Source organism: Charadrius vociferus, unplaced genomic scaffold (genome assembly GCF_000708025.1).
Source record: "Charadrius vociferus isolate BGI_N301 unplaced genomic scaffold, ASM70802v2 scaffold7, whole genome shotgun sequence".
In the NCBI taxonomy this organism is placed as follows: Eukaryota; Metazoa; Chordata; class Aves; order Charadriiformes; family Charadriidae; genus Charadrius; species Charadrius vociferus.
Genome location: NW_009649308.1, coordinates 112,941 through 135,187, shown reverse-complemented (window position 1 = coordinate 135,187; position 22,247 = coordinate 112,941). Strand labels below are relative to the sequence as shown.

Below are 22,247 nucleotides of genomic sequence, written 5' to 3'. Positions count from 1 at the left end.
CCCCACCTCGAGCCCCAGCATCTATCCCCTGGCTCCACTCTGAGCTCTGCCAGGCTTCTCCAGCCCTTTGCCTTAGGCTATAAACCCCACTTCCAGAGTTGCCCATGCCTCTACCTGTTTTCATCCTCTAAGTGGGCTAGGATTCGCTCCAGCTCTCCTTTGTCATCCATGTTGAGGCTCCCTGAAACCTGCTGGCTGCCCCCAGGCTCTCTGTCGGTGATGGGGCTGGAATGGCGCAGCAGGTACTGGTCCTCATCCCTGTTGCAGCAGGTGGAGAAACACCTTAGTGAGGAACATTGGTCTCACAGGATTTGTGTGCCCCTGGGGAAGGACAGCCTGGAGGGAGGTGGTTTCATATGGGAGCTCATTCTGGCTGTTCCAGGACTAGAGCTCAGAAGTGGCTCAGCACTGCTGGGTAGCTGGGGGTGCCCAAGAGCCTCAGACTCAAAGGAGCTGGGACGGAAACCATTTCAGTGCCCTGGCTAGGCAGGGATGGAGCCACAGGAGCCCTGCCTCAGAAGGAGGTGAGGGGGAGGGAACGAAGGCAGAACTCACAGACTATCATCAGGGGACAGGCTGTCACTGAAGAAAGAACAGTTCTGGCTTTCCATCTCTGCAAGTCTGGAGGAAAGAGAAACAGGTTGAGATATGGCCAGAGACACTCTGGATGTCTGCTCAGTGAGCCCTACGCACAGCAGCCCCTGCAAGACCCCTCTCTGGCAGGGCCTCCTGACGTGCACCACTCTGCCCCTCTTTACTGGCTCTAGTCTCTTTTTAGAAAAAGAAAAAAAAAAAGACATTGCTGCTCTGGCTGACAGTATCTGGAATAAAGGGCCGCTAGCACGCAGCCGGCTCAGCCTCCTCCTGCATAAGCAAAGGAAAGGGGTGAAAGTGTACCAGCCCCAGCCTAGGGCCTGAGCTCCCCGTGCTCCTCAGGTCCCCACTCTGCCTGGACCCGTGGCGAGGGCAGGAGCGTTACAAACCACAAGGCAACGGCAACGGGAAGCCTGCAGGCAGCACTGGTGAGCATGCGGGCAGAGGAAGACATTGAGGGATCTGCCTAGTGAGAATCCAACCAGCGGCTCGTACTGGGAAGGGCAGGAGGCTGCTTCATCATTAAGGCAGCAGATGTCACATGCACGGTGCTTGCTGCCAATTTGGGTGGCATCAGCCGTGTCGCTGGCAGGAGCAAAGTGGTGCAGGCAGGTTTGCCTGACCCTGCGGCTGCCTATTCCCAATGGCACTGCAGCCTGAGCCCGCCCCAGCCATCCTCTGCCTACCAGGCAGCGTGCTGGAAAGCGTGGAGGGGGCTGCAGGCAGCAAGAGCTCACCATGCGTCTGCCCCAAACCCCCTCCAAGCCCATCAGAGTCATGGTCTGTGCCTTGGTGTGACAGCGGTGCCCAGTGGTGGTACCTGCTGGCAAAGTGCTCGATCCGGGAGTGGGTGTCGGCGTGCGGTAACATCGGGGAGGAGGCTGGTCTGGAAGAGATGCACACTGGTCAGCGAGGCTTGGCAGTCCTCCCTCAAAGCTAGGGCTTGGAGAGGCTGCCTTGGTCTCACCTGGGCTGAGAAGAGCCAGGGACAGGCTGGAGAAGGAGACTGAAATCTCTGCTCCTCCAAGAACTAGTGGCCATATCACTCCCAGAGCAAGTGCTCCCTCCAGCCCTCCCGCGGGAGCCCTGTCTCACAGCTGAGATGCTGTTTCCATCCATGGAGCCCATGTCTCAGGCAGGGTCGAAAGGCACAGCCCAGGGGCCAGCCAACTCACGTCTCGGAGAAGTCAGCCTCAAGTACGGACTGGACGGGCAGGTAACCTCTCTGCGGGTGCTTGCTGAAGTACTGCTTGGACCGAAACTTGTTCTTCAGCGTTGTGGCAAAGTCTCTCATGTTCTCACTGGACGTGGTCTGCAGACACAAACATTACCAAGGTGTTGCTTTAATGAAAAGTGGGAGATCACAAGTCAGCATCTGCAGGAAAGAAGTCCCTTGGGGCTGGGCATGAGGTCCACAGAGGAGGAGGCAGACACAACTGAGAAAGCAAGGAGGGCACGTGGCAGCTCTGCCAGCCTGTCATGGGGCCTGGCACAAGCCAAGCTGGGTATCGGCGGATGCCATGCATCCCGCTCACCACGAGCCCCAGAATAGCAGGGACACAGGCAACCTCCAGCACGGGGAGGGGAACAAAAGCCTACAAGGGATCCCCTTCTGGGGCTGCACCAGCCTAAACATCGCAAGACTTCTACCATAAACAGGGACCCGCTATGAGCCAAGACCCTCCCAGCCCAGCCCCATACCGGGGTGTAGTACTCCATGATGGGGTAGTGCAGCTTGTTGCCCTTGCTGGCTCGCCCGGTGAGAAAGCAAGTCTGGCAGATATCCACATTGAACTGCTTCAGGCTCCGATACCTGGAGAGATCAAAAAGCCATAAGGAGGCAGTGAGAATCAGCAAAAATACATCATTTTGGAGCCCAAGGAGAGCTCAGCAGCAGACAGATGTGATCTGTGTTGCTCTCGCACCCCACTAAACCCACGGGGATGACGGCTAAAGTCCCCAGAAAAGCATCCTGCTCCTTCCCCTCTGCTGGCACCTGGTCTGACCTGCCTAAGACACTGCTGCAGAGGACTAAGCTCCTCCAACAGCATAGAGCAAATTCCGCTCCCTCCCGCAGGACACCATACATTTCCCTTGGGGGCCAAGGTCCCATATCACAACCCCTACCTGAAGCCCTTGATGGGACACTGCCGGCAAACGGAGCACTTGGTCTGGTGCTTCACCTGCTCAGCCACGGTCACTCGGTGCAGCACGGCCAGCCACACCATGGACTGCGGCTCCAGGTTGGCCCACTCCAGGAACTGGGACGCCTCGATGGCAGGCTTCCCATTGCTCTGAGGAGGGGAGAGAAAGGGGCTGCTCAGAGCTAGGACCCGGCTGTGATGGGGTGAAAGCTCCTCGCCACCTCCGGAGCCTCTCCCTGGCACATCTGCTGCAGAAGAGATGACATGGGCCACGGCACCCTACTCACAAAGCGGAAGCAGCTGCGGATGCTGGGCTCCACGTTGCTGCCCCCGAACGCCGCCACCTCCCCCAGCTGGCGCGGGACCTGGATGGCCTCATGGAGCAGGACTCCAAGGTGCCGCTGGTCACACAGTCCCCCAGCGTTCGCTACTTGGCTGAAGAGATCTGCCAACAGGATGGACACACAGCCCTGTTAGAGACACAGCTGATGCCCCGACACACCGGGCAGCACGCGGGCATGGTGTGTGGATCAGATCAGGGACTCCACCACCTGTGTCCCACTAGGAGCTCAAGTAAGAGGGTAAAACTGAGCTATAGTTAAATAACCTTTATGAGTATCCTTCCAGCTCCCAATAACCAGGAGTTTAGAGTCTTCTTGAGACAGAGGTTAAAAACATCACTTCTTTAACAGCCACAGCTGGCCTGTCCTCAATGAATCTGCCCAATCCCTTTATTTAATCCCTTGGTGCTTCCTAGGCTAACCCCTCCGCAGCATCCCATGGCAGACAGTACCATGGTTAAAACGCAGTGAGGAAAGGGGCTTCCTTTAATTTGTCCGAAACCTACTTCCCAGCCATGCTCCCCCCTCCCCCCAGTTTTTTTTCCTTCTGGGAAGCACTGCATAACTGTTGCCTGTTTGCCTTCTCTGCACCCGTCCTTCGAGTGCAATGCAAGTGAGATCACGGCAGCACCAGCCAGTCTGCAAACATGCCTCCTAATTTAGGCGGCGTAGGCTTTGGGAGGGAGGGCAGGAGGGGTGGCAATGCAAGCAGATTAGTCACTACAGGAAAGCAGTTTCTCTGCTCTTTCTGGACAAAGAAGGGTTATGCCCTGAAACAAAAGCACTCCCACATTCCCCAGGTTACTCCACACCAGGCCCTGGGGGAGGGAGATGGGGGACTCACACTGAAACTTCTCCTTGACCTCTGTCCCGCACAGACATGCGATGCCCGTCTTGAAGGAGAGAGCCCTCATCTTCCCGCTGCGGCCACTGCAAGGTGAGATATTGCACAGGTTTGAAATGTTTTGGAGGTTTTCTTATATGGGGGGGGTGGAGGGGTGGGGTTCAGAAAGTCAAGCCCATGCCTGGCAGCCCCCTCTCTCATGGACAGGGTCTTTTTGCAGCACTGTCAGCTGGAAGAGCAGCACGGAGGTTTTCTTCCAAGCATGGCAGCCCCACAGCTCAGGGGGACGCCGAGGGACTGGTACCTGTCAAAGACGTTCAGCAGCCAGTTGAGGCTCATGTCCACACAGAGCGGCACGTTCACCAGGATGCCCCGCTCCTCCTCCAGCCTCTCGTAAAGGGCGGTCAGGCAGTGGATGACCTCCACCACATCCATTGCCCGGTCGCTGGGCTGCAGATCATGCTCGTTGAAGATTTCCAAGGCTGTGGCCAGGGTCACCATGTCCACTGCACAAAAAGCACAGGTGGAGGCATCAGAGGTAGAGAGGAAAATGGGAGAGGTGAGAGCCAGGAGGAGGAAGATGCAGCCCTGCCCTGCCCTGGGGCAGTCTCAGCCCTACTGTGGTGGGGAAGATGGTGGCAGGATGGACACAGCTCCCAGAATTGCTCTCCCACCCATAAACCCCTCCCAAAATACCCACATCTCCACCTATAATCAACTTGAGCCACCATTCTGTGTGATTTTCCTTCCCTGTTGCTGTGGCCAGCCATGGCCATGAAAATGCCACCCATGAAAGGCTACATGCGGAGCTGCAGCTGCCCAGAGGCAGCCTCTGCACATGTCGGATTCCTGCGGGGCTGGCATGGGGGAGTGAGGGGACACAGATTCATACAGACCCTACAAACAGCTGCCCAGAGGTGGAACACCCATCTCCAGCTCTGACCGGTAGCAGGTGTCAAGGCACAAACCTAAAATGGGGCTGGGACAGCGTGAGCTACCCTGGCTACCCTGCTTTCAGGTTTCTATGGTTGCAGGTTGTATGTGCTACTGCGTTCAGCAGCCAGGAATCTTTCCTTCCTGGAAGTCTTTCCACTTCTGAGACCATTTATGTTGTCAGTGCCTGGGGGACCACGTGCCATTTCCACACCGTAACTTCACTCTGTGGAAAAGTCTTCCCTTCTCCCATCAAAGCTGCTGATAGTTGCACTGGGGACCACCAGTTCACATTCCAATGAGCGTCGCTCCTGCTCACCCTTGTGTCCACACTGCCCACGACTGCTTATGGCTCTGAAGTGTCCCACACTGCCTCTTTCCTGCATGGCCACTCACTCCACCAAACCTCTCATCAAGGAGCAGCTGCCTTGGCAGCCTTCTTGCCCTTCTCAAGTACGTCTTGAATAAGAAGCACTTATTCACATTCTTCCACGCCATTTCTGGGCAGGGAAGAAGGCACCAGCGCAGCACGTGAGATGCAAGAGATGGGCAATCAAAGATGCACAAGCAGCACATGGAAGGGCTCTGTTTTGCTCTCTGCCCTTTTCCTCCCCATGCCTGGTGTTTCTGTGGCTGCTGCTGCATGGACATCTTTGCAGGGTGGCGAAAGCTAACTGCTGCTTTCCCCCATTTGCACTACATCAGCCCTGAATGTCCCTGGATATGGGACAGCCTGGTCACCACAGTGTGGTGAAACTACTGCGCAGCCAGGGTTCAACTCCCCAAGTACCAAACCTCCTCTCACCCTCACTCACTGCCTTCTTCCAGGCCTTTCACAAAGCATCAAGGAGGACAGGTCTGCCTGGGACCCTCTGCCGCCTGGCTGTATCTGCTACCCCTCTCGGGAACGATTAATTCAGGAGGGGGTTTTCCCCTCATTCTGCTGCTGTTTAATTTTGACAGAGCCTTAGACGAGAGGCCTTGCCAAAAGCTCTCCAGCAGCCAAGGATGGCACATCAGATTCCCATTCACCTGCTCGCTGATTCCCCTGGAAAACCCTCAGCAGTTTCTAAGGAGCAGCTGCCTCTCAGAGAGCCACGTATCGTGTTGAACTCCTATTGCATCACATTCACCTGGCTATTAATCCTTGTTTTAACTGGAGTCTTACCAACAGTGCAGAAGTCAGGTTTATTGGCTCCCTTCCTCCTCTTTAAGTAGTGGAGCCCTCTCTGCCCCTGCCAGAGAGGCTGGCTTCTGCTCTCGGTTACATCCACGGCTTCTCTGGGCTCCCTCGGAGCTCCAGAGTGAGCCCCTGCCCGATCCTACAGCTTTGTAACTCTGAGCTGGACCACTTTGTTCTCAAATCCCTTTGTCTAACACCTGCCCTTGAGGCATTTCCACCCTAAGCCTGCAAAGAAAGGCGCTGACACAGACACCTCTCCGGTGGATTTGCTCAGCTTTTCAGCCACAGGCTCATCTTCCCAGCACTTCTTGCCTCAGCTACCTGGCCCCTGGTGGGCTCCTGCCTTTGATGTGCTGATAAAAGCTTGTGTTAGTTTAATGCCTTTATCCAGGGAGACCCAGCAGGAGGGAAATACTTCCCGCACTCACATCGCAGGGCTTTTTGCACCCGTCGTAGTTTCATAGCCGTCCGATACGCTGAGAACTTGATGTTGTTCAAATCCGCTGCAATAACACAGGAGAAGAGGAATAAAACCACAGCTCGACATCCTTATCTCCAGGGCAGCAAGCAGCAGTTGCCGTTCCCAGACCCAGCCCCACCAGCAGAAGCAGGGTGCACGAGGGAAGGGGAGAGGCAGAGCCTGGCAGGGGGTCGCACCCCATTGCTTTGGGGGCCCCTGTGCCACGAAGGGGAGCAGATGGGCTGGGGGGAACTCGCATCGCAGCCCACGCTGCGAAAAGGCAGATGCGACTCCAATGGTTTTGTGGCAGCCTCCTTACCCAGCGTCTGGTACAACTCCGTCATCTTCGGGTGGTCCCAGCATGTCGTCTGGGCCTGGTGGCTGGAAGGGAAGTAGAAGGAAACCCAGAGTCACACTGGGAATCAAGCGGGTGCCATAAGAGATTAAAAAAAGGACCTGTCTGGCCCTGGGAATAAGTCCCCCAGTGCCTGCAGGTGCTGGGGCTGCTGCAGCCCAGTGAGCACCCTCCCCAGCCACAGCAGCATGGAGGATGCCCACAGGAGGATGCCCCCACTTGCTGCCAGCCCCTGCTGCTTCCAGCCAGCATCTCCTCCCTCCTCTGGGGCATTGCAGTAGGCGGGGAAAGCCTGGCTCTGCCAGGTTGGGGGCAATACGCTTCACTGGAGGTCAGTATTCGGACCAGTCCTCTCACTGCCCCCCAGTTCCCGTTCCCACTGTGCCAGAGGAGACCACGGGCTGTGGCTGGGAACACACTCACTTGATGTAGTATGGCACTTTGTTGGGGGAAATGGCTCGCTCCCAGGGGACCTGGACAGAGGCTGCAAGGAGACAGACACAGATGTCAGATCAATACCAACCGCTCCTGTTGGTTGATGCTGTTTCTGATGAGAGCGCAGCAGGACTGTGCCAGCAGGTGGGTGCCTCTGAAGAGGCTGTACCTTCCCAAATCACCAACTGGAAGTGTTGGAGCAGGCAAGTGGATGCTGCCTATAAGAGAGGCACAAGACTGCTGGCCTTGTCAGAGATGTCTTGCCTCTCCTGAGACAGGGGCTCTGAATCTGGCTGAGCTTAGAACTCAGAGGCACTTCCTGATGCTTTTGATGATGCCCAAGGCAGCGCTGTGGTCACCAGCAGGCAGGGGTTATAGCTGCTGGGATTCAGGGGGGACACACAGCACTGCCTGTTATGGCCAGGCTTGCGCACCCACAACATCTGTTGTTCCCATTACTCTGTGTGTCAGCTGCAGTATCTCAGGAAGATGAGGACGCATCCCATACCAGTTGCCTGCCACCCTGTGTTTGTTATCTAGCCCTTTTATGACCCTCAGCTATTTTCCCTTGTCACAGGCAGCTTATCAATTCCAGCAACTGGAAAAGTTGCTTTTCCTTTCAGACAGAAGGACGTGGTCCGCAAAGAAACACGGCTCAACAAACCCCACTGACATCTGGAGACCCCATGGGGCTCAACATTTCCAAGGATGGACCTCAGACTCTGGAGCACAACCTGCTGCCCATTCTTTGCAGGTCTGAGAGCCATCAGCAGCTCAGCTCTGTAGGAGCAGCATCCCTCTGCCTCGCCACGTGAATTAAAACCTCCTTAACGTGTGCATTTTTGGCCTCGGAATGACTAACACGGGATATGGGGGACTGCCTTTTTCTGCCATCTGTTGTCTTGCTCACCCAGTCTCTGAGGCTGGCACAGTCCCAGTATCACCTGGGAGCTGCTGCTGCAAGCGCCACATCTCTGCACTCTGAAGGGGAACCATGCTCATACCCACAAGGTGAGGTAGCACAATGCTAACTTTGGAAGATGCCTCCTGCTCTGGTTCCTGTGCACCAGGCGCTGGCCCAGGCCCATTTCTAGCTGCATGCATGACTCTGGGATCAGCAACAGGACTCTGCACCCCATTCTCCTGTGCCACAGCCCATGCTAAGCCCCTCTGCAGTGGCAGCCTCACAGTGGGAAGCCAGGAGAACCCACTCACGTACAGGAGAGAAAGTGCTGGGATCCTGGTCCAAAGTCCCGGTGGGCATCTTGGAGCTGCTTCAGGCGTTCGTTTATGGAGGCCTGGAGAATGGGACAGAAGAATTCAATGACAGTCCATCAGGCGTTTCACATTGAAACCCCATTCAGGAAGGCTTGTGGATGGACTCAGACATGCCCCAGCATGCAAGTCCTCTTCCTTCCTTGCCTGCCTTGGTATTCGCATTCCCCAGTCTGCTCAGCCCTCTACGCCTCCTCCCGTAGGCTGAGGCAGCACAGGCCACATCTCCAGCTCACCTGCATCCATATTTTCACAGACAACAAAGCCACAGGTGGTACTGACCCCCCCATCAGACCCTGATTCTCCTCAGACAGCATCCTTTGTTCCTCCCATTGCCTTTTCTTGCTCAAGACCTCTACAGATTTACCAGCCACTTTCCTCACACTGAACTGATGATCTCCTCCTCCAGGAACAGAAGCTCTACCATCCCTGCCCATGCCAAGCCTTACTTTATCATCCTTGAAGCTCAGCAGTGACAGCCCTTCCCCAGCATCCTCCCACCTGTGGTTTATTTGCAGTGCTTGGTCCTGACTCCTTCCCACCTGCAGCTGCTTCCAGCGCGTGTTGATCTGCTCCAGGGTACGGGAGTTCTCCATGGACAGGTGGACATCTGAGATGGCAAGCTGGTGCGCAAGATCATTGACCACTTTCACCCCATCCTTCATGGGGGAAAGCTCCTCTTTGAACAGCTGGAGTCCCATGCCCAGGGGAACAGTGACAGGGCAGCAGAGGAAGGAAAAGAAGCATACGAGTGGTCAGGACTTGGACATGATTCCTCTGCCATGAGCTAGTGTGAGCTAGTGGCTGGCAAGATACTGCTGGCTAAACCTCCCACAAGGTACCTTAGTGGGAAAAAAAAAAGCAACCAAACAAGCCAGCCAGGCTGGAGATTACTCAAATTTCTTGAGAACTGGGACGTGTGCAATGGCTCATCTATGCTGAGCCACTGTGCCTGTGTAAGGTCTGTGGCATGACAAGGTGCTCAGCAGAGCCAATTGCTCAGGACACTGCAGGCCAAATCCACCCTCACAAAGTTAGGGGGTTGTCAGAGGGAGGACCTGGCCCCCGAGACCCCGAGTAATGAGGCTGTATTGGGCTAAGCAGTCGAGGAGGAGCAGCACTGCCCTCCTGGGAAGCAGCATCTCATCACCTCTAAGGCCAAGGCTGGAGCCTTCTCAGAGCCAGAAATACCTTGGTGGACTGGATGTGCTCTGGCAAGGAGTCAATGAAGAGGTCCCCAATGGGTTCCCAGGTTTCGCGCACACTTTCAGCCTGGTCCAGTGTCGTGCTGAGCTCCTCCATGGCCCCTTTCACCTCTAGCAGCTGCTCCAGTGTCCGTTCAATGTGACGGTGCTGGTCCACACACCGGGCCGTGAGCTTCTCCCACAGCTCACTGGCCACATTCGCCTGCTTCCAGACAAAGCGGCTGATGTTTTGGATCCGGTGCCGGGGAGAGACATCTGTGAAGGCAAAGCAGAAGGGGAACGGAGAGTAAAAATGAGAGCCCAGCCCAGAGGAGAGTTGGCAAGAGTTGGAGGGAGGGCAGGGAAAAGGGAGATATAAAAATCTAGGGAAAACTGGAAAGAGGGAGGGAAACCACATGATAATAGTATCCATCTCTGCACCAGCTCCTCTAGGTATCCGGCCTGCCCACAGACCTCTGTCTGCTCTCTGTCCTGACAGGCAGAGGCCCTGACGCCCTTTAAAAACCTACCCCAGAGCACATCTGATACTGCCTCACGAGACGCACCCCATGATGGGCTGCGCCAGCAGCCTCTGCCTTCACTCAGGACAGAAGCACTGCTCTGCGCCGGTCTGACCTTTGGCCAAAGGACTGGAAACAGCCTGGTGTGTGATGGCTCGAGGCAGAGCACTGACGTGCCGCTTTGTGCCACACCAACCACCTCCACTCTACCCTCTCCGGTCCAGCCCCAGGGGAGCTGTGCTGTGGGAGAACAAAGAAGGTGGGGTTCCACAGACCTTTGCTTTCTGAAGTTGGTTCTTCCAATTCCTCAAATGGATGCTGGGAAAGGAAAGCCTGTGCTGACTCCAGGACAGAGTAAATGTATGGTCCCCGAGACTTCACTTCTTCCATGAAAGCCTGGAGAGCAGAGCACAGAGATGAGACAGCAGGCTGAGCTGGAGAATCACGCCCCTGCTGCCCCCTCGCTGAGGGCTGCAGTGATTCATTCACGCCAGGGCCCAAACCTCACTGGAGACACAGAGGGAAGTTACCAGAGAAATATTTTTGCAGTTTGGGGGTGGAATGACCACCTGCAAGAAGGTGGCTCTTGCAGAGGTCTGGACTGCAGCTTTGCTGGAGGGGAGAGGCAGAACAGCGATCCCAGAAGGGTGTGTTGAGCCAGGGCTGTGCAAGAGGAACTGCTTTATTGATGATGCTTTCACAGGCACTGCTTGGAGACGCTCCTCACTCATGCAGTGAGAACATGCTCATGCAAATAGTCCTTCCAGCAGCCGTTCAACAACAGGTCCAGCTGCTGGAGGAGCAAGGGGGGGGAACAGCAGGATGCCCCAAAGCAGGGCATCTTCCAGGGCAGACTTTGGAGGCAGGCGGGTTTAGGGTGTCCTCTCCTCCCCTCCAGCTGCAGCCTCCCCACTGGTACTGTCTGCTGGATTGGCTGTTTGTGTGCCGGGGAAGTGGCTAGCTCCAGGGAGGATGAGGGATAGCAACAGTAAGCAACAGTTTAGTTTTGTTTTCAAGGTAAAAATAACTAAAGCCCAACAGCCACGGGCAGCGAGAACAAAATGCTCTGGTCGGGGAAGCTGGAAACTCTGATCTGTCTGGGTTTATCCCAGTTTCAGATATGACAATGATGATGTGCTCCTGCAGGAATCACTCATGTCCCAACCACCAGGTCACCTTTAGACCAACCTACCTCCTCAGGCCCCAGGATCCCAAAAGCAGAGGCCCGTGAGAGGCAACTCCCTCTTTGCAGAGGTAGGACATAAGGAGGAAACTAGGAGAGAAGTGCGGGAGCCCACTGCCAGCTGCAGCACCTGCAGATGACTTGAGGCTGTAATGCAGATTTATTGCCTAAAACCAGATGCGCTCCACCTGTCACCTGCCATGGGTATTTGCTACGGGACTGGGGCTCTGCCTTTCCACGGGAAACAGAGATGGAGACGAGCAAGGACTGGTGCACTCATAGGCTGTGGGCATGGGCAATGACAGGAGGCCGGGGTCCCAGGCAGGACTGCCCACCTGCAGCTCATCTTAGCAGCGAATGGCAGCAGGGAAGGCACAAGGGAACGTACCGCATGCGTCTCCTTTTCCTGCTGCACCAGGAGGACATCGCCCCGTAGGGGCAGCTGTGCCGAGAGCTCCTCATCCTTCTGCCCGAGCCAGTCTATGATCTCCTGGAGAGGCACCTGCAGCTTCCCACTGTGGTCGGAAAAGGCCTCCAGCCGAGCCCTGGCAGGAGAGTGAGGACAGCAGGACGGTGGTCAGACAGACAGGAGAGGAGCAGGCGCCCCAGGGAGGGGAGGCACAGCACCATGGCTGGGATGGTGACCCCGGGCCACCCACAGGACCCCACCATTGACTAGCAGCATGACCCTCAGCCAGCACGGACACTGCACCTCCAGGCGGGGTGAAGCATGGAGGCGTTGAGGAGAGGGAGCTCTGAGGCTCTTCATCACCCTGGAGCCTGGAGCAGAGGACAGAGTCGCTCTGCGTTTGCCTGTGGCTCGGGGCTGTGCGCTGGCTAGCACGAGGTGCTCGGCTCGGCATTTACATGACTGGGCAGCTTCCAGGAGCCTTGCATTAAGGCAAGAGACAATTAACACGCCCCAGTTAAGCTCTCCGTCATGCTGGCTGTGGAGCTGCAACCTCTGACGGTCTGGAAGGCATGTTCCCCCCGCGTGGTGGAGAGGGCTCCCGGCAAAGGGACAAGCGCAGAGGAGGTGGCGGCAAGGCCATGGGGCAAAAAGAGACAAGCTGCAGAGACAGCAGCGGCAGAGGATGGAGAAAGCAGCAGAAAGCAAGGAGGGGAGGGGGAGGAAGGGATGGGTGGAAATGGAGGGGATGCTTTTCAGCATAGGGAGAAGGACTTAGAGGTCTGTGGACAAGAGGGGAAACTGAGCCAAGGTCACCGTGAATCCATGTGGCTCATCAAGCAAACAAGCTCAATAGCCTCCTGACAAGCACATGTGGCAGGCAAGGCTGGAAGGCCAGCCCAGCCCCGGAGCTTGCTCCAGGCAGGGACTCTTACCGAAGGCTGTGGGACTTCTTTTTGATCTCGTTCCAGCAAAGATTCATTTCCAGAGGGGCCTGGGGCCTGGCAGCACCGCTCGGAGCCCGGGGGTTTACACACAAAGGTCCTGCACCATCCTGCGAGGCTTCAACCTGGGCAGAAATAGAACCACGCTGCATCCAGAGATCGCTGCCTGGTGCCTACAGCACTTGCCTGGGGACACCTACGCCCCTCTGTCCTGACCCTGCCTGGCTTTTCAACTTGCAAGGGGGCTGCCCTGCTCCCAGAGGGGTCTGTTAGCAGCTCCAGGGAAGCTCGTGGTCGTTCCTGGAGGAAGGATGCAGTGCCAGCTCCAGCAGCGCAAAGAGCAAAGGTTGAAGGAAGGGCTCTGCTGCACTTCTGTTCTGCAGGAGCTCTGTGCTCCTCAGTTGTCCAGCAATGAACTTATCTCACTGCTAGGTATTAAATCAGAGCTGGCCTGTGTGTGTCACAACCCCTGCAGAAGTAACGGCGATTTCTTTCCACACCATACAGGGCTGCTGTGCCTTGAGAAAAGGCAAGCACCGTGGGTCCTGTTGTTCCTAAGGACCAAGGGAACCTGCCAACCCCTTTACACTACCCGCAGTACTGGGAGCTGCCACCTGCTCCTCTACAGAAGCACAAGGATATTCCCTGCCTGCACGGCAAATCTGAGATGCTGCTTCTCCACAGATGCTGCTTCTCCTCCACGCCTCTCCAGAACAAGCAGTGGTGGGAAGGATGCTCTGAGAGGCCGTGGAGCAGATGACAGCAAACCCTAACCCAGCCACACGAAGGAGGCACACTTTGCACCGTGCCATTCAGCCTGAAAAAACAGGTCCTGATCACTGGACAACAAATCCTCAGCGGATGGGGGAAGGAATCCTCTCCTTAGCCTTTAGCGCTGTATCATGCTCCTGCTCGTGATGGCAGCAAAGACATCGTTGCACTTGCTGGCCAGAGCAACACACACCAGCAGGACTGGAAGCATCTCACATAGGACTCGGTGAGTGAGAGGGGATTTCCTCTCTGAAAAACAGTTTGTTGTGCAAAACGCAGGGACACCTTGCATTTCCACAAGTGAGACGTTGATGCGCTTTGTTGGGGAAACGGCAGCATTTCGATCTAATCTTACTTTGATATTAGAGCTCATTTGTGATAATTATCCCCAGGTGATTAATCAACCATAATTAACTGCATTAGCACTTTCTAAACAGCGCATACAACAGGCACCCCTTTGCCAAAGAAGGGCAGACGCCTCTGGGGGAAAGCAGCAGCTCTTCCAAGGGGAATGTGCAGATACTTGTCATTTGTCCCGTCCAAGGGCACCTGGAGGTGTCTGGGGGACAGATCCAGCCAAGCCAACAACAGGCAGGAGGAAAGCACCAGGCAAGGAATCTGGCTGCACACCTGAAACAATACCCCCTCCATGCCATTTCTCAGAGAGAAATCAAATGATCGTTGAGACCAGTGCTAAGTTTCCGTCACCTAAAAGCATCTAACACCAGGCTGTTCTCTGCCTCCCCATCCTGCCACTCCAAGAGCATCAAGAAAACAGAAAAAAACATCACCCACAAAATTCACAGGAATCTTGGGGCCATGAATAATAAACCACTCAAGCTAAAACTGCTGCTCGTATCTAGAAAAATCAATACTCTGCATGTGCACATCCTCATGATGCTGAAGTAGGTTAGCCCCACAGCGCTGCCAGGGAACACTCCATCCCTCCCCTCTATCCCAGGGGATACCAAAGGAGGGGATCAGCTCTACCTGGATGCAAGGGCAACTGCAGCACAGCTCAGCAGACAACACAATCCTTCCAGACTTGTTTAAGAAGTCAGAAGCCCACCAAGCCTGCAACTCACAAACCATGCCCAGTAGATGACCCAGTAACAGTGGCCAAGCAGGTGCTCCCCTCGGACAAAACCCCTGCAAGCGAGCAGAGGGGAAAAAGCAATGCTTTCCCTCTGAGCATCCCCTAAGCATCCATTCCCCAGAGCCCCGGCAGCAGCAGCCTGGATCCGCGTTCCCCCTCCATGGCTTTATTTTCAGGCGCAGAACACTCACGCAGGCTCTGGTGAGCGCATCTACCTGTGCTTAGCCACAGATCCGCCGCAGGGCCGCTCAGCTTGGCTGGAGGAGCCGGCATTGCCTCCCACCCCTCCGGGTGCCGCCAGGCAGCACCCGGCAGGGAAGCGGGCAAGGGCTGTGTGCTCAGCACAGCGGGGCCGCCTTGAGCACTGACCCCCCAGGAATCTGGAGGGGGGCGGCACTGCCTCACAGCCAGACTCAATCCCAGCTTTGTCCGGTGGCATTCCAGCAGCCTCCAACCTGCCTTAACCCCTCTGGGACCATCGTGGCTACCCGCAAAGCACAGAGTGGGCAGAGATCTTCAGGGCACCCAGGCGAGGGAAAGCCCCTTGAGGGACGTTGGCTGTGTCCAGAGGGATTGCTTCGGGCACTGGGGAAGATCCATCTCTGCAATGGCATGGCAAAGGCGGTGGTGGGCTGGGATGGGGTGACCGGCAGAGACCTTGCCCTCAGATGCAGGAGCACATGCAGGGCAGACAGAGGTGTTTGTCAGGGAAGAGACTTACCCAGGGAATGGTCCCAGCAAGCTTTGGCTTTCACCAGAAGATGAATAGTCAGATCCTTGAGACCTAACCCCCAAGAAGCCAAAGGTGCCCTCCTTGCCCCCCATGTGCCCCAGGCAGCGCACGGTGCCAGCACAGATGTTCCTGCCCGCCTGGACTGGGTGCAAATAGTTTGTTTTTGCCAGAAGGCTCTGGGCTGGCTCCTTGTGCCCCCCACAGTCCTGCCGCCCAGCATTGTTTCCATGCTCTCCTCCACCTACAGGGAGGGAATGAAAAGCTCCCTGTATCTCTCCCTCTTTTCCCCTCCTTCCCTGCCCGCACATCTGACCGCTGCCGTCTCTCCCTGTGGGACCAGCACGGCCAACCTCCTCTCCCCACCGCCCCCCCAGGGCGGACAGATGTGGGACCAGCTCCCAGACTGGAGGAGGTGGTTTCAGCAAAGCCAGGGCACAACTAAGGATGGATTGTCTGCAGCCTGCTGGGAGCTTTCAGGACAAGCAAGGACAAGAGAAGAAGGTGGCAACACCTACACCTGTGAGAAGGAGGGCACGGTGGACCCTTTGGACCAGGCAGGTCATTACCATTGGAGGAGCCAGCAGCCAGCTGGTGCGTGGCACCCATCACAGATGCCCACACGGCAGAAAGGCAGGCTCAGGCAGGGACTGGGGGAAACCTGTGGTGGATATGACCTGAGCCGAGGATGTTTGCGCGCTACCTGTGTGCCGTCTTGCAGCTCAGTGGTGGTGGGTCCAACAGGGTGTCCTGCCTCAACCCCCCTCTCCTCTCCCAGCAAACCCGGCAGGGCTCTGTCCCCCCCGTAGAGGCTTGGACTGCTCAGGCAGCTCAGGAGGGCATTTGCCTGCTCATCTTGTTCTTTCCCTCTCCCTCCTCACCTCATCTGCTGGGCTGTTCATTAACCACCCATGCGCTGGCCGGGTAGCAGCTACCTAACAGCCAACCCCAGGGCCAAAAAGCCCTGACACAGCTACCAATAGCCTGCCCCAGCCACAAGGCCCATCCTTGAACGCTGGAGCCACTCCAGAGACAGCTCTGCCTTCCTGCTGCAGACCCCAGCTCTGGGACAGGATGGTCTGGGCTGATGGCAAGCCATGGCAAGGAAGAGCCCCAAGCTCAGCCTTTGCTCTTCATGTCTGAAGCATTATGAAAGAGGAAAAGGCAGAGCCAGAGACCTCATTCATCCTGGGAACAACACTGCCAGCACCCAAGGAAAACTTCAGCACCGTCCATCAGTCTTTTGTCAGGTGAGAGGTACCATGGGGCCAAGAGCTACAGGCAGCAAAGGGGAAGCCATGCTCTAGCAGATGCAGCGCTTCCCCAGCCTTGCTGTCTGGGTGACCCAGCACAAGGTGCTAAAACCAGCTTGTGACAGCTTGGTGCAGAGCACAGGCAGCTTTGCAGATGGTTTCCAGGACACCTTTCTGTCCTCCTCCACTCTGCCCTGCTGATTACCCACAGGTCCCGCAGACCTTCACCTCTCTGCCTGGCTTTGGTGAGGAGCCTGGCCTGCCCGCTCAGAGACCCTGGGGGAAGGAGGAGGGAGACCAGGAGCGCGAGCACCCACTCTCTGTTCCACAAGAGAACTAGACTAGAAAGAGGTCAGACTCCTCCTCTGCCTTACAGCATTCACCAGGGGCTTATTTCCAAGCTCTTCTCTGCAGCAGGGAAGGTTAGAAACCTACATTTTCAGCAAAAGCCGACATTCTTCTAAGTTTCCAGGAAAAAAGTAGACCCAACCAAATACACAAGAGCCTCTTGCTCTTTATTTTGACGGAAGCTTGAAATCCAGCTCTGCAGGTTGCCTCTCTTGCTCTACTTTGGGAAGCACTTTGCAGCCAAAACGCTTGAGGAGAGCGTACGCTCTCATTAAGTGTAAGCCGACGGGGGGCTGGAGCTAACAGCTTTCCCTGCCACCAGGAGCAGAGGTCCCAGTTTGCTCCACAGACATTTGCAACCACTGCAAAAAGCCGCCATGAGAAAGGCTCCCAGACCCAGCTCTTACCTGAGACAGCGGGTGAGCAGTGCTGCTGTGCTGCGCCTGGCCTGTGGCGTGCCACTCAGGACATCGTGGGAGGACATAGGGCCATTCCTGCATCACCAGGGGCTGCATCAGAACCGATGTTCATGGGGATGGAGACAAGTCTGGGCACGACCACCTGAAAAGCAGCATGAGAGTCCCTGGGTCAGCTTGCACCTCCTCATGGAGCTGACCTACTGTGCTACCCTCACAAAAGCTGAAGTCTGAAAGGATGTATTTTTCTAAAAAAATATTTATACTAACATTGCAATCTTTTTTCATCTAAATGTCCAACTCTTTTTTTGCATCTAGTTATACAATTTGCTGTAATGCTATCCTGTGTTAGTGAGTCCCACAGATTATGTTGCATTTTTAACAAGGGTTGGGTTTCTTGAACTACAGGAGATGCCCGGGATTTAAAGGAGGAGGGGAGAGAGGATCTCACTCATGACGACTTGTGTTTAGACATAATAGACATATCCCCATAGCAGACAATATTTTCAAACATATTATTTTTTCCTTTTATGTTCAGAAGGAAAATTGCCTAGAGCCTCAGTCCCCCATACATGCATCTCACACCATCAGCTACCTTTTTGTGAGTTTTTACTCATATAAAATTCCCTTTTTTATTCTGGTTTTAAAACTGTATGACCCATAAAGCCAGTTAGCAGTTGCCCTTTGTCTATTCTATAGATCTGAAATGCAACCTCCAGTCACAATGCTGGTGGTTTTTTGTTGTTTGGACTCTGAATAAGCTAAAGTAATGATTTATATAGCAATTTATCCCACTGCCAGCATCATCTCAGCTTTACAGAAAGCCATGAGAAAATAAAGCCCAGATGGGTAAACTGTGTCCTACAAGTATCCACATGTAGGATGTGGTGGATCTCCATGCTCCCTGCCAGCATTATGGAAATAAGAACAGCCCTTGCCTCACCTCCTGAGTGCCAGGCTCCTAAAATCCTTCAGCAATGACAAGGTCCATCAGGACACAGAGACATGGCACAAGGGAACTGAAGCCTGTCCAAGGCAGCAGTCAAAGAACAAGACCGAGCTGGAAAGCCACGTGCCAGCAAAGGCTACTACCTCAAGCAGTGTCCTGTGCAATACCTTGCTGACACAGAAACCTTATCACGGGTTTGACAGCAATGGCTCAGCTGCTCTTTGCCACTCTGCAATAGCAAAGACAAAGTCCAGATGTGGAGACCCCAAGATAATATGGAAAGAACTCAGCTGCACAGCAGCCAGCACAAAGGAGGACATTCAGTGGAAGAGAGACAACCAGACGGTGAGGGATGACTGCAAGCAAACCAACAGTTACATACGATCCCTTGCCTTGCCAAATTCTCTGCTATTATAAGAACCAGGGAAGGAGGAATACTCTTGATCTGCTCCGCTCCTCTGCTGTGGCATGCAAAATAGCTCCAACTCTTGCACTTCTACTTTAGTGCTTCAGTACAGCACTGTATCTGGGCACTGCAGCATGTGGAGTAGATGTTTTCTGAATACTTCCTGGCTAAATGTCTACTGCCTGCTGCCTACGCCTGTCAAGAACCAAACCTGTGATCCACCTCTCCCACACCAGCGTTCACCCTCTGCACTCAGCTCTAGTTTGGTACTGGAGATCTGGCATGCTACAGCCAAGGGACACATCAATCAAGAAAGATTTAAGTGTTGGGCAACTAAAACTACCATCCCTGCAGCCTACTACGAGCCTCTACTTGAAAAGGATGTGAAAGATCCTCCTTTGGAGGACTCGGGGAGCAATGTGGGCAGGCAGTACAATGAGATTTAAAATGACGTTGACCCCCTGGGCACATTTCTCTGCAAGCAGGAATAATATCAAGGCCAATGTGAGCAGAAGCAGGTGAGAATTTCCACAGGAGGACATCTACAGTCATCATGGAGCAGGCACTGGGGCACTGCACCCATACAGTGGAGAAAGCAAGGAGTGAAACCTTTCCCACTGGTGCCTCTTATCCGGTCTCTGCTGGAGGTCCCCACTCCAGACCCAGAGGTGATCAGACCTTTCCTCAGAAGGATCAGGTAAAACCTCGTTACGTGATGCTGTTTTGCATCCTACCACATGAAAAGGACCCAACACTTGCCTCTGCTCTTAGTACACCTTAAGAAACAAAGCATTAGAGGTTTCACAGTGCTGCGTTACAGCTTCCAAACACTTCAGTAACCAAGCCACAACTGTTTAGCCCAGTTGGAGGCCATGGTGATCCTCTAGTTGAAAAATAAGAAAGCCAAATATCTTGATGTTACATTTCAACAGTTGAATGCTTGAGCACTAGGGTGTATTTTAAAAAAAAAAAAAAAGTAGTTGCCTTTTTCCTCTTCCTACATGAGCTGTACCTGTTACAAGTCAGCACCATAGAGCCTGGCTCTCCGCGCTGCTTTCCAGGCACTCTGACAAAGGCAGCTGGAATGGCCTTTGCTCAACCAGTTCTGCTTCAGCTCTACCGCACAACTTACCGCTCCGCTCAGTCATCTCTGCGCTCCTCCTACTCACAGACCTGTTGCAGCAGCAGCAGCCAGAGAGGCAGCGCTCGGGTGCACAGGCTATGCCCCATCTCCTGCAGCATCTCTTCTCCATCCCAGGCAACGGTAAGATGACAGCTTGCCACCAGCACACAGGCTGCACAATGTATTTCTGCCGTTTTGCTGCCTTTGTTTAAAAATCCTCCTGATACAAACCCAGATCCAAACTCTCCCAAGCATCAAGGGAATCCACGCTGCAGCTGACCTGCATCACTAAAGGTAACCCCCAGGATCAGGGACCTGCCGCGGAAGCTAGAGTTCAGTGTCAGATGTTGACTTTCCGGCTCTCTACCACATGTAACAGCAGCAAATACAGCATATAGGTCAAGAGGTCTCTCGATCACAAGGCTCATGCTTTGAATTGCTAATTTCCTCCAAAATATTCTTTCCGGGCTGAAACTTTCCACTTCAGATCTTGGCCTATAAGGAAAAAAAATATGGCAACATTTTGAGGCAAGGCAGCTCAGCCTTTATCCCATGAGGGGAATGGAAGTACAAACACATTCCCTGCTGCTGGAAATGTTAATGGCTTTGTTGTTGTTTAACTTACTGTTCAAGGGAAGTAATAACATTCTAGCTCAGCATGCTCAGTGTCCTTTAAGGGGAAAGGTGGGAGGCTTGTGGATATTTCAAAGTTCAGCTCCCATGTAGACGCTGACAAAGGGAGCATTCCCAAGCTGGCAGACAGCAGGACTCCCTCGACAGTGCAACAGCACATCCTGTTCCAGCAAAAATTGTTTTCTGCACGTGTAAGTAAATAGTTTAAGCCTGAGATCGAGGACCAGCAGACCTACTTCCCAAGACCCCACTAGGTCAAGGTTTGGTGAGAGAGAAGGAAGACAAGTCTTTGTCCCACCGGGACCAAGTCAACAAACAACACAAACAACACAACTCCATCTTAGAGCATGGGCCCTTAGTCTCCATCTCCTTGCAAACCAGGAATAGATACTGAAACACACTACATAAAAATAAAAGATAAAAAAATCACCCCAACAGTCTCCGGGTTCTCACTTGCAAGGACAGAGGGAAAGGACTATGAGCAGTCTTCCCCATGAGTGGGCATTTACAATCCCATCATCCAAGGGCTAAAAAACCCAGATGCCAAAGCTGCAGCTGGGCTTCGCGCTGCACTTCCACCTAAGTACCTGGTCCCCTTCACTAATTAGAATGAAGGGTCCTTCAATTAAGCAGCTGTCCTTAAGAAGTAACATGGAATCTTTGCTGTGTCTGATAGTGAGCAAGTGGCACAGAAGATGCCTTATTCACTGAGGGTGGGTGAAGTGGGGCTCTCTGGCATCTAATGAGCTGCATTTTTAAATGACCACTTAGACTTTGAGCTCATAACCAAAACATTATTTTAAGTCAATGCATAAATAGGTGCCACTGGTCTTAATAAAGCAGCAGCATCTCTTCCGCTGGCTCACTCGCTCTCCATTTTCCCAAGCAAAAAAAATACACACATGCACACAAAAACTCAAGCTGAAAAATTTAACCATTTAGTCTTGCACCAGGAAACTGGGACAGTGATGCCCCCAGCTCCCCAGGCGAGCGAGGGTGCATGCCCACAACATGGCCATGCAGAACTGGCTGCTCCTCTCCCTGCTTAAAAATAACTTATGGAAATTTATTTAGGAAGATCAAAACCTAAATTTCTTTCACACGCTGTTTCAGACTCCCAGATGGGTTTTAAGCTGCTCTCTCCAAAACTCACTTTGTCTGGGAATTCTTCCCATCTCTTCTCCTCCTCCTTCGATTAGACAAGTACTAGCAATAATTACCCGAGCACCTCGAGGACCCAGCTGTAAGCACACAGCCCCTCCATGCTGGACACAGAGAAGTTGCTGCCTGATAGACCTGACAGACAAAAGGAGCGGGGGAAGCAGCAAACATCATCCAGCCTCCCAAAAGGGACAGCGGGGGCGGGAGGGGGGAATAACTTGCCTGATGACCGAAAGAAGGTTGCACCAACCACAAAACTCCAACCCAATTCTTCAGATATTCCATTGTGTCCCATAGCCCCGAAACCAGCCTATTTAAACCCACTAAAAATCCTGAGTCTTGTCTTTGTCTTTCTCCTCTAAGAACCTGAGCTGTCCCTTCCCTGCTGTTAGAGGCAGGAAACGAGCGTTGCTGCGTTGTGAAAAACACATCACCCATTTGCCATACGATAGAACTGACCAGCAGCGGTGGGAAGAGCACACCCACCACACAGCGATAGCCAAGGTAGGGCTGTGGTAACTTTTGGCTTCCTTGACTCTTTGTTTCTTGTTCTTGG

At 54.2% G+C, this 22,247-nt stretch overlaps 1 protein-coding gene across 1 annotated transcript in view; it reads right to left on the bottom strand.

Annotated features, from left to right (window-relative positions):
* DRP2 (dystrophin related protein 2) overlaps positions 1 to 12,939 on the bottom strand; it is a 14,460-nt gene extending 1,521 nt beyond the window's left edge. The window contains exons 1-18 of the mRNA XM_009889238.1: positions 12,797 to 12,939; positions 11,841 to 11,997; positions 10,545 to 10,665; positions 9,756 to 10,024; positions 9,107 to 9,253; positions 8,509 to 8,587; positions 7,278 to 7,338; positions 6,819 to 6,880; positions 6,468 to 6,542; positions 4,228 to 4,429; positions 3,924 to 4,009; positions 3,026 to 3,183; positions 2,722 to 2,888; positions 2,296 to 2,407; positions 1,770 to 1,906; positions 1,415 to 1,480; positions 556 to 621; positions 115 to 258 (exon numbers count right to left, since the gene is read on the bottom strand). Of these exons, the coding sequence (XP_009887540.1) occupies positions 115 to 258; positions 556 to 621; positions 1,415 to 1,480; positions 1,770 to 1,906; positions 2,296 to 2,407; positions 2,722 to 2,888; positions 3,026 to 3,183; positions 3,924 to 4,009; positions 4,228 to 4,429; positions 6,468 to 6,542; positions 6,819 to 6,880; positions 7,278 to 7,338; positions 8,509 to 8,587; positions 9,107 to 9,253; positions 9,756 to 10,024; positions 10,545 to 10,665; positions 11,841 to 11,997; positions 12,797 to 12,843 (2,156 nt within the window). The 5' untranslated portion in view covers positions 12,844 to 12,939. The remainder of the gene's footprint in view (positions 1 to 114; positions 259 to 555; positions 622 to 1,414; positions 1,481 to 1,769; positions 1,907 to 2,295; positions 2,408 to 2,721; positions 2,889 to 3,025; positions 3,184 to 3,923; positions 4,010 to 4,227; positions 4,430 to 6,467; positions 6,543 to 6,818; positions 6,881 to 7,277; positions 7,339 to 8,508; positions 8,588 to 9,106; positions 9,254 to 9,755; positions 10,025 to 10,544; positions 10,666 to 11,840; positions 11,998 to 12,796) is intronic.
* Between the last annotated feature and the right edge of the window lie 9,308 nt (positions 12,940 to 22,247).